At 39.7% G+C, this 12075-nt stretch overlaps 1 protein-coding gene across 1 annotated transcript in view; it reads left to right on the plus strand.

Moving 5' to 3' along the window:
- Window positions 1–12075, plus strand: part of epha6 (eph receptor A6) — a 263546-nt gene that overhangs the window by 134468 nt on the left and 117003 nt on the right. Inside the window, exon 4 of the mRNA XM_084725380.1 lies at window positions 9235–9390. Within this exon, the coding sequence (XP_084581506.1) occupies window positions 9235–9390 (156 nt within the window). The remainder of the gene's footprint in view (window positions 1–9234; window positions 9391–12075) is intronic.

The raw sequence follows: 12075 nt of genomic DNA on the forward strand, positions 1-12075 counted from the left end.
GTGAAAGTTTATAGATTGCAGTGGTGTGCTGTTCATTTTTCAGATAATAATGTCATTATTGAACAATTCTGCAAAACCTCACGTTCAGTGCTAACATTTTTTTTTATGTCCATTGTCCATGTTGTTCATGTTTTCTACAATACTAATGCATGCAACTATGATGTAAGGACAGGGAAAGGTTGTGCTCATAGCAAGTGAATTACATGTACGGCAGTGCAGGGATTATGAGGCAGCCATGAGGGCCAAGACCACTGTGCCCCCATCGTTTGGCTGCATTCCCATCAAAACATTAAACACCCTGCAGCCACAGTGATCAGTTGATGCCAAGCTGATTTCACTATTTTTCTCCTCTGCCTCTTTCCTGTCAGTACGGTTTTCAGACACCAGTGACTTTTTTGAGATTCTGATTGGATTGAAGTTAAACACTGCAAGCATAACCAGTGGTGGATCAGATTTCCAGCCTGGTATGACCTGCTGGAAAATCAGGCTGTTTAGATGTGATGCAGAGAGAAAGCACTCAGGACAAGGGCAGGAAAGGGAGCGTGTGAATATGGACAGTATGGAAAGTGTTGACACATCACAAACTTTCTTTGATCATGAAGCCTAATGTTACTCTATAATTCTGTGGTTTACACTGCAGACTGGAGTCTTTGTTAACAGTGACAAACAGCTAGGTGTGCATTATATACGCTTGTCTCCTCTTAATTGCACTGCTGGATGTGCTGTCTCTCTCTATGGAAGCCCATTGTTGCCACTGTGATGGAAAAAAAAAGACCTGTAAGTTACTAGAATAATAAACTTTCTCCAAACAAAAAGGAGATATTATCTCAAAAGAATGGAAGTTTTCATAATGATGATGATTATATATTGCACACTATTTAGTGACATCATTACAAAGTATGACCTCTGATTGACTTCCAATGTCCTTGTACTTAGCGTTAACAAGTTAGGAAAAAAGTCAAATACAAATAAAATCATTTGTAACCCTTAAGTTAAATTAATTACATTATTTCTGTGGACTTATTTCTGGGCCCTTAAAATTATGAAATTCCAGGCCTGGTGTACGATATGATTAGGATCAAGTAACTAAAACACTTAGTGTTAAAATGCCCATGAAACATACAGGGCAAACTACTGTCTGGACTGGATTTGATTTTATATCCACTGTGGACAAACTTTCTAACAATACGGGGCTGAAATCTGCCAAACAAATCCAACAACATGTATGGAACCACCAATTTATCCAACAACTTTATACTAAATGAGGAATGCTAAACTAACCGACGTGTTTGTCCAACTGATCAGAGAATCAAAGTTGCCGCAGACAGTGCAGAGACAGGTAGACAGGCAGAGGCAGACAGACAGGTCTTCTCCCCATACATGATCCGTCTGTCAGTTGCTCTGGTCCAGTGAGTATGAAGGAGCAGGCCTCACCAACCAATCTGCTGCCTCTGGGTCTCAGAGCCCAGCTCGGCCTGAAGATGTTCTGGATGACTTCCAGATCTCATTAACCTTGGGCTGAGGGCCTGGAGTTAGATCAGAGCCCCAAAGGCCAGTGGGTCAGGATGGTATTCGCTCATCCTCTGCTCAGCTCTAGTCTACGTGCCTCAAAGGTGCATCCAGTATACGTTTAAATCCTCACATTGCTACTGGTAAGTGTCAGTGGAAGGAATTTTCTTTTACAGTTGTCAATTATATCTGCAATTAATTAATTTTGTATACACAATACAATTTAAAAAATTGATGAGTCTTATTTATATATACAGTGGAAACTGCTCATAATGATCATGTGATCAGTGATCGGCAGCTTATATACTAATGCTGTTTAAATAATTTTTGCTTATAATCAAGCAACTCTGCTTACATGTTCATTTCAGTCCTTTTGCACATTTCAATTATGCCAGGAAAAAGAAAGTTATTCTCAATGGAACTTTCTCACAATGAACCTTCTCACAAATTGCCAACAATGAGCTAACAAGCTGCAGCAGCAAAGCTGTTCTTCAGGCCACCTTGTAGTCTACTCAAACAATAAGAAACAGCCTGCTCCTGTAGCTGAAGTCCGATGATGTAATGCCTCTTTGATGCAGGCCTTTGATGAGGGGAAAATAGTGATTTCATTTCATCAGTTTATATCCATGTAATAAATATACAAATGTAATTCATTCATTATCTGTAACTGCTCAAGAAGGGTTGCAGAAGGGCTGAAGCCGATCACAGCTGACACTGGGCAAAAGGTGTGGTATAGGTTGGATAGGTCACCAGTTCATCACAGGGCTGACATATTGGTTTTGTTCTGCCAGCTCAAATCTGTTTTTGGCTTATCCAGATTGATTTTAGAAAGTTTGGACAGTGAGAAAACACATAAAATGTGATCCACCAAGGCAGGTGGATCAGATTTATACAGTCTGGGTGCTCTGGCCACTCAAATAGGCTTTCAAGGTGTCTTTTGCTTTACTTGCAACACATAACATAATGATGAAATCATATCCAGAGTGACAGAATTGCATCAGAGTGGCTGAGCATTGTAATGTATACCAGCCTGACTTGATGGCATGATTGTTTGGATGGCAAGATGGAGTTCCAGACACCTGTGTTGTTACCACAGCAACCCCTGCAGATAGGCTAGTGATATCTGGATGCACAAATCCAATCTGATAACTTGCAAATAATGGTGTGGACAGTCAGTCTTAAAGATCTGATGTGAGAAACAAATCTGACTTGCCTGCAGTCTGAACAAAGCCACAGAGACAAACAACCACTCATACTCCCATCCACACCTACAGGCAAGTTAGAATCACCAATTAACCTAACCTGCATGTCTCTGGACTGTGGGAGGAAGCCGGAGCACCCAGGGAGAACCCACGCAGACACGGGGAAAACATGCAAACTCCGCACAGAAAGGCCTTGATCCGGCAGCAAATTCTGCTGCCCCCCCAGCCGGGTGGGGTATTTGAAACCCAGAACCTTCTAACTGTGAGGCGACAGTGATAAAAAAAAAAAAAATACAGCAGCGCCGTGCCACAAATGTCAATTAGATCATAATCTGCATTAGAAATAAAGAAAAACAAAACAGCCATAATAATCATTTGTCATTTGCTCTGGTGTCAGGATTAACAAACAATATAATGGTCAGATCACGCTTCTGTCTGGCAGGTCTACATACAGTACAATTATGTTCTCTCAGTATCAATACAGTACATTTGATTCAGACGTGAGCTCTCTTTTCATTACTGTTACATGAAGCTCCATGTTTACATTTTCTAAATGAGATGAGCAGCTATGTTAACTGATTTTGTACCAGCTTGTAATTCTAATCTTCAAAGGTGAAAAAAACATGCTTATTTATACAAGCATCTTACTGCACCTCACATTACCTCGTGTCTGAATGGTGCTATATAAATAAAGTTGCCTTTGCATTATAGAGGTTCAAAACAACTTAATTTGTTGCCTTATGTGTTAACTGCTAGTACATTCAGTCTTTTCAGGTTTTTACAGAAAATGGTACTTTTATTAATTTTTTTGTGTGTGTGTGTGTGTTCTAAAACGTCCATGGCGCTCAGCCTGATGAAACGCTTTCAAATAGGATTCACTGCAGTAGCACACATACAGACATTCAGTTTTGCCCTGCTGCCTCCTTCCATTTGCCGTTTTATTTTGGCTCTCATACTCTCCAGACCATCAGCAGCCGAACGTGCAAAATCTATCCAATACTGAATCTTCTTCATCTGTGCAGATCAGAGATTGTAGCGGGATAAATGATAGAGGGTTGTTGTAAAATCTGCAGTAATCATATGATACACACAGGTAAAACTGCTTGCATAATTTTATACAAGGAGAAGAACATTGTCTTTGATGGATCAGTGGTGAGGACTTTGGTTTTCCTCTTACCTGTAGAGTTATTTATCCATCTAAATTGATTTGGCGTGAGTTGCAGAGTTTTGGAGATCAGCTGTAGAGATGTCTGCCTTCCCTACAATATAATGGGACTAGATGGCTCTTGGTTTGTTGTGCTCAAAGTGAAAAAAAATCAGTCTCTTTCCAAAAATCATGACCCGGTAACTTACTGGAACTAGTTCCCTTCTAGTAGAAATATATCAATTCTGGTAAATTCTATTACAGAAACGAAATTTTTCCTACGTGAAACCGCTCACAATAAGGTCTGTGGATTATCTTGAGTAACCAGGTCATGACTTCTGGAAAGAATTTTTCAAGTGTACTTTTTGGTGCTTTGAGCATCATGAGCTGAGTGCCATCTAGTCACATTATATTCAAGAGAAGGCTGACCTCTATGGCCAATATCTCCAGACTTCTGCAGCTCAAACCAAGACAATCTAGAGGGATAAATAGCTCTACAGGGAGGAGCAAAATATGTATTTTTGATTTTGGCCTGAACTGCCTCTTTAAGGATGTGCTTGTCTTTTTTTTTCCAGTCAAAATCTCCTGGCTTCAGTCACATTTGACAAGCTGTCAAGTTCAGTTCAATGTGGTGTTTGTCACTGGTGTGCGGGCGTGTGTGTGTGCATACAGCAGCATGTGTGCGCTAACCTCCTTGCCACCATGTGTGTGTGTGTGTCCATCCTCGGGTGATGCATGGTCAGCCATTGTACAGCACCACTGTGGCCTTGGAAGAGAGCCTGGCCAGACAGATTGCGGCAGGACTCGGCGAGGTTCGAAGAGGAACATCCCCTCAGTTCAGCGAAGGTCGGGCAGAGGCATCATTAGGTTGACAGAGTCTAAAACAGGCTCCGGTGGGGTGGGGTGGGGGGCAGTTGACTGACGGTTTTTGACTCAAGGACACGCCGGTATCAGAGGTTAATGACGGAGGCAGCCTTGGTACGCCACGGGGGGTGCCACTTATTATACTGATACAGATAGCCTCTGTGCACGTCTGCGTGTGTGTATGTCAAGTCCTTTGAAGGCCACTTCCAATTTGAATATTTTTAAATTGAAGTCATCAAAGGTCGATATTCAGCATTTTAGAAATTTACCATTTTTAATAGTCTTTATTTTACTCAGTCGTGGGACACTAAGATGTTCTGTTGAAACAGAAGATAAAAATGGATGCAAAAGTCTCTGATCAATGCATCATTAAATGCCTGATTCTAATATTGGGCCACTTTCAGCTGTGTGATATTCAGTCCCTCCAGGGAGATAATTAATGCAAATTCAACCTAACTCTGTGAATTCTGCATGACCTTGTAATTTCGTCCAATCATAATAGCTGCCTGTGAGTTCCACCAATCATAGCAGTCCAGTGTAGATATATATACAGCATACATGTACGTCTCAATGAACCAAATCAAGTGTTTTATTCTTTTGATTTTATATTTTGTCACACATACTGAAAAGACCCCATCGTTTGTCACTGTGACATTATCGATGCTCCGTACACTTTTAAATTCTATCATTTTGTGCTCGCTGTTTTGACGGAGTTCGAGCTCCAGAAATATTTTGCTTCTTTGTGGAATACCCCACAGGTACTTCTTCATTTACAAATAAAACATACTTTGCTAGATTTTTTGTGATCTTGAGGCTTTTTGTAAGGTTACTTAAAACACTCAAAACAGTGCTGTTTTATTCTTCCTGCAAACAAGTTGCCTTTGATTTTTCAATGAATTATACAAAACAAAATTAAATTTTAAATTTTCATTGCTCCCACAATTTCATTGCAAAAAAAAAAAAACCCAAAACATGCAACGTGCATCACTATTTTTAGAAAAGCTGCCATGAAATCAGGCATTTAGGCCACAACAGTCATATTATTCCTTGAAATGAATAAATATTTACTTTTATATCATGAGTGAATCCAAGAACTTTTCAGAGACCTCCTAGCAGAGTGCCACAGACCCGTGGGATTCCGCCAACCCTTATTTGAGAACCACTGACATAAAACAACACCATAAAAATTAATTCCAACCTGTGTCGTGTGTGTGTGTGTGTTTCTGTGTGTGTGTGTGTGTGTGTGTGTGTATGTGTTAACCTCTTTACCTCTGTCCTAATTGTTCCCATTTGATCAGTGCAGTCGTGGTTTCGGGCGCTTCCTTGTCCTCCCTACAGCTCCATTTATCACAGGCGGCAATGGAGACACACAAAGGCACTCGGTGCTTCAAGGTGAATCTCTTCAAATGGCTCAGCTTGTGTTACCTTGTTAAATCGATGGGCTAGGTGACAACCAGCAGCAATGGAAATCTTACCAGGCAGGAGGCTTTTGCACGTCTCTGTGAAACGGAAGTGCTTTGGAGGTTGAGAAAATGCTATTAAAATGTTTTTTTTTTTTAATGTTTTTTGTGCTTATGCCTGAGTCTCTTTATATGTCACACTGAAGCATTTTTAAGTCATAATTTATCAATCAAACCCACACTGGAAGCAGCACTTACAATTTACTTAAGAAAATGTGTTTCGAATGTTTTCGTTTACAGTGTCACATTAGCTTGCTTTGCCTTGGAAAGGAAACGTTACACATTTTCATGCAATGGCAGTATAAAACCCACAGCACATGCATTCTTGGCCAACTTTTTCCATTCATTCTGTGAATTTTAATACAGAAAGCCTCTTCATTACACGCTGTTATACACACAGCTTCTGGAATAAGTTCAGCAGTTAGTGGTGGATTAGAACAAAAACAGGCTCATTTTGGCAACATTTTTCATGCAAACCAAGGTGTTTAAAAGTCCTCTCTTTGTCAGGACAGAGTTTTACAGCTTTAAAATATATACGTATATACATATATTGCAAGTGACGCTTATGTTCTGGGTCACCTGAGTAGGTGGAACAGTTTATGTATTTTAACAAGGTTTCATTTTCTCTGTTTTAACACTTGACTGATCAATACTGTTTGTCTGTTTTATGACATTTTGAAAGGACCTTTTTCATAGCTGACATTTTAACTTGTCATAACATGAAAAGCACATGTGTTTCTTCTTCTTAATACCTGATTTATGGGGCCGATACTGATATACGGGGGTGAAAAAATTCAGATCTTACAGATTATAACAGTGTTTCCCCTCTCCTGCTCCTCAGGGCCCACCGCCCTGCATGTTTTAGATATCTCCCTGCTCCAGCACACCTGATACACATGATTGTTCGTCATGAAGCCTCCGCCTGATTGCCTGAAGCCTGATAACGAGCTGATCATGTGAATCAGGTGTGTTTGAGCAGAGGAACATCTAAAACATGCAGGGCAGTGAGCTCAGAGGACCAGGATAGGGGAAACACTGTATAATATACAGAATATGGAATACTGATGACGTCTCAAAAGTGGTTATCAAACACTGGGAACAAAGTTATTTGATGGAAGCAGTTTAACATTACTGTCCAAAATGGACAATCAGGTCACTGAAGCATTGTTAATATTTCTAAATAATGAGTAAAAAGAAAAAAAAAAACAAATAGAGCAAAATATATGTATATAATAAACCTGAATTAAGAAAAATGATCAAATATACATAAAATGCTGCTCATAAAGCAAAAAATAGAAACAATGTACGTCAGTCGTATATGTTGTTTTTGGATTTGTTGGCAATTGACCTATTTTCTTGAGGTGTTCAGGTGCGACGATGTGTTCAAGCGACATGTTTCTCTGAAACTTCTGCTGTTATAAAAATAAATATATTGTTGTCAAACTTACAAACTGCATGTGACTTTATCACACTTTATTTCAGTATTACACGCTGTCATGGTTACTGTAAATAGCCTGCTGCACAATGAGATGCATTTTGCATTCGCATATTATGATCATTTTAATGTGTCTTATATTTAAATTGTTGTATGTATAGTAGATTTTTGACTCACCCGTTCTACACCTACACACACTGATTAAGGTTCTCCTCAGGACAACGTGACCATGTGCAGACCGCTTCATTGACGGTGCAGCAGATTCTGACAGATCAGATTTATTTGTATTCTTCATATCATACTTACACCTTCATTTTTTAAAATCCCTTTTCACAACAGATTTGTCATAGTGGGAAAAGCACAGGTGTTACAAGTAACATTAACAACCGTTTTGTATTCCCAGTCAGCCAGCTATTAAGCTATCATTAATTTCATTATTTATACCTTTTCTACTTTGATGTGTGAAAAAAAGGCTTATTTCACTGTGCATTCTGTGGGCCTATTAGCTGAAATTTTGCAGGTTACAACATTTACAAAATCTTTTTGACACACAGTATATTGCACATTTGTATTGCTTAATTTAAGTCAAATGTTGGGTTTTTATATGGATCAGCAAGTGAACCACAGTCAGGACATTTCATTTGCTCATCTTTAATTTTCACAGCAGTTAGACATTACGCGTATCCTCAGGATTAACCCTGAAAAATATGTGGATTTATGCATGACAAGTGTTTTGAGAGAAAATTAATTAATTCAAAAAAGTCATGAATATGTGTCGTTGTGTGTCAGTTAAGCTCAAAATCATACTTTTTAATATGTAGAGTAAGAGTTCCCAAAACTGGAGCAGATGGTCTCATATTTTAGTGAACCTTGCTGCATCAATTTCCATATTTGAAAGAAAACCTGATTTTCATGAATCTGTTAGAAGTGTTTAACCCTCTGAGATATGAATTTCTGATAAATACTAGACATAGTTAGCATGACTGATCATGGTAACTTCATGATGATTATTGAGAGACACCAGGCTACTCCAATGCCTCCTGTTGATTGATGTTATATACAGTATATGGCTGCTATGAATGTGTCGCCTTGGGTAATTAGTTTATTATTTATTGTTTATTTGTATCCCCATTTTAAGAACCTAATGCATATGGTATTACATACATATATGGCTACATAACAACATTTACATGCATACATACATTACATCATGCACCGACTCATTCACTAGAAGAATAAACAGAAAATACCTGAAGTATCCAAAGAGCACCTCTATGTAACCAACAGAAAGACCCAGCAGCACTTCCAATCTAATGTCTTCAGATATTTTGCAGGCCTCCGCCTGATAGCAGCCTCCTTAGTTGTTTTTTTTTTTTTTTTAAGCTTTCTTTACTTGTTGCTTGAGTAATAAAGTATGGCAGATAATTCCACTGAGAAATGGTTCGCTATATAACAATTGGTTTTGAGGGATTGTAACATGACTTTTCGTAACCTGTCTTGTTTCGTGGTTTTGTCTGTTCTAGGAAAATATTATTACATGATGTTAGCATGTGATATACCCATAAAGCAGCCCAGCTTTGCTCTCATGTCATGTCATGTTGTCTTTCTGTCACCCCCCAGCATGCCACCCGGGCTTCTACAAGGCGTATGCTGGAAACATCAAGTGTTCAAAGTGTCCTCCGCATAGTTTCAGCTATGGAGAAGGGGCTGCTATCTGCCGCTGTGAGAAGGGCTTCTTCAGGGCTGAGAAAGACCCTCCGACCATGGCCTGTACACGTGAGTATAGCAGGAAATCATACTTTTACCTATTTTACTCAGTTGCAGTGTTGTAGTCAAGACTACCTAAACCGAGGCCAAGCTATGACCAAGACCAGAGTCTATTGAGACCAAGACAAGACCAAGGCAGGGTGAGACCAAACCAACACTAAGACCAGAGTGTATTGGGACCAAGACAGGACCAAGACTTTGAGGAGTAGGACCAAGTCAAGACCAGCACAAAGGCAAGGTGAGACTGAGTCAAGACCAGGACCAGAGTGTATTGAGACCAGGACAAGACCAAGACTTTGAAGGATTAAGACCAAGTCAAGACTAAGACCGAGACAGAGTGAGAACAAGTCAAGACCAAGACCAGAGTGTATTGAGACCACAACAAGACCAAGACTTTGAATAGTGAGACTAAGTCAAGACCAAGACCAAGGCAATGTGAGACCAATCAAGACCAAAACCACAGTGTATTGACACCAAGACAAAATCAAGACTTTGAACAGTTTTGACCAAGTCAAGACCAATTTCTATCACATCTCTAGCTTTCTCACCAAAGCGAGAGCTTGGTATTCTGGCATGTCGTGTTTGTATACTGGAGCTAACATTAGCTAACGTTGATGTAGCATAACTTTATCTATTTGCTACACAGCTTTATGTGGCCTGTCTTGTCATTGTTCATCATAAACAAAAACATAACTTAGCTATCTAGCTTTACTAATGCATATTACACTTACTCATTATGCTTCCTTACCAAGCTCTGATAAAAGTTTGACGTGGTCTCAGCAGTCAGCCTGGCATCACAGAATTTACATACTGCAGTGTGTTTCCTTTTGACACTTTTGCAGATGAACACGTTGAACTGTGATTAGGTGGCCAGATTCTATTACAGCAGATTTGGCAGACATCTCCTCAATTGTTTCCTGCATTCACTTTCTTAGGCTATTTCATATCAATATGGCTGCCATGAGAAAGGCTTATGCAAGGGCCATTTACTGATATTTAGTGATATCCTGGCAGTTGTGGTCTTGACAGATCTTGATTAAAAAAAAAAAAAAAAACAGCTATATCTTTGGTGAAGTTTGGTGAATCTTTGGCCGAATAAAAATGGTGGTCGATTCCGGGATGAGACAAAGACCTTCAAAAAGGGGTCTTGAGACCGATCTCAAGCTCTACAGCACTTAGGTGCAAAACCACAGCTGTCCAGGACTTTTAATCATCAGTTTTTGATGTGATCAAAGTCATAGGAGAAGTTTCACTACCATCAGTAGTAACTTTGTTAATTGTGAATTCATGTGAGAATTCTATACTCGTGTATGGCCGACAGTCTGGGTAAGTTATTGCTTTGTCTCTAGAGCCGGTGGATTACTTCAGTGGTCTCTCAGAAATTTGCTGCGGCTGTAAATCCAGTCTCGTCTCCAGGACTTATCTGGTGTGAAACTGTACATTAGAGAGCCTCTGGATGAATTACATGGCTTTTGTTCAGCTGCCTCGTCTTCATTGATGATTCACTGACTGTCATTACGACTTCATATTTGCATTAAATTACAGTTTAACCGGACTAATTCTCCTTTAATTAAAAAGCCATTTAGCTGTCAGTGAGATAGACGGGGGCCAAGTCTGAGAGCTCTACAGGGTGGAAGAGTGTATTTGTCTTTTACGGCAAGACAAAGCCAAGTCATTGTGGAGAAGCTGTGAGTTTACATTTGCCTGCAAGATGCGCTGTTTGCAGAGAGGATCTTCAGAAATGCTTAATAATGTTTTCATCTCTAAACTTAGACTCAGATGATGCAATACCTTTCTAATAGATTTTTATACTTACAGCCTTTCCACTGCAACAGCAGTCTCTTACTTACATGGTAACTCACTGTCTCCAGTCATTTCAATGAGGGGAAGGCGGCAGAGAGGAAGTGGTAGGGGTATGAAGCGGTTGCCACTCACATGAACGCTCACAGATCTTTCTGTGCTGCTCAGACTTCACCATGCTGAACTTCCGGCAGTTTCTGTCTGACTTTGGTCAATCAAATAGAAGCAGATGGGCAGAAATAGCAGGCCTTGTACGAGTCAGGAAGAAGCGATCTTGGAGGAGTTGATAATGCTGGTGTCTGAATGCCCAGAGCTGTACAACGCAGTGCTAACCACATACAAGGACAACCACAAGAAAACTGGGCCTGGGAAAAACATTTCCACAAAACACTGTGAATTTTTTGTGCATTCACTCTGAGTGCTTCAAGTTGTAAACCTCTGAACTTTTCAGAAAGGCTCTGGTATTGTTATTGTTGTTTTATTACAGGCAAACAATCATGTAGTAGATGGAGACCCATCAACCTGATAACCAAGAAAATGAAGGAGGGCTTTCTGATGTGAGCCAGAGACCCAAGACTCAATTCACATCCATGCAGAAGCCCTGAGAACAGATAGAAAGAAGCATTTAAAATTGTCTGAGTTCAGCTCTCAGCTCTCATGTAGCTTAAATGAATCTCTGTGATGTTCCTGTTTGTACTATTTTTGTGGGTATCTGCTTTATTTTCCTGTTTCATGTTGCTTTCAGCTGGATAGGAGTCATGTCAAACAACTGCCGATGAAAACCCAACAATTCCTCACTTTACCGCTACATTATAAAAGCTTTTACGTAACAAAAGAGTGGAGAACTTTTATTCTGAAGAATTTATAGGAAATGAACTGTGGTTAACCTGCATT

The sequence above is a fragment of the Lutjanus erythropterus genome, chromosome 8 (genome assembly GCF_056507025.1).
Source record: "Lutjanus erythropterus isolate fLutEry1 chromosome 8, fLutEry1.hap2, whole genome shotgun sequence".
NCBI lineage: Eukaryota > Metazoa > Chordata > Actinopteri > Lutjaniformes > Lutjanidae > Lutjanus > Lutjanus erythropterus.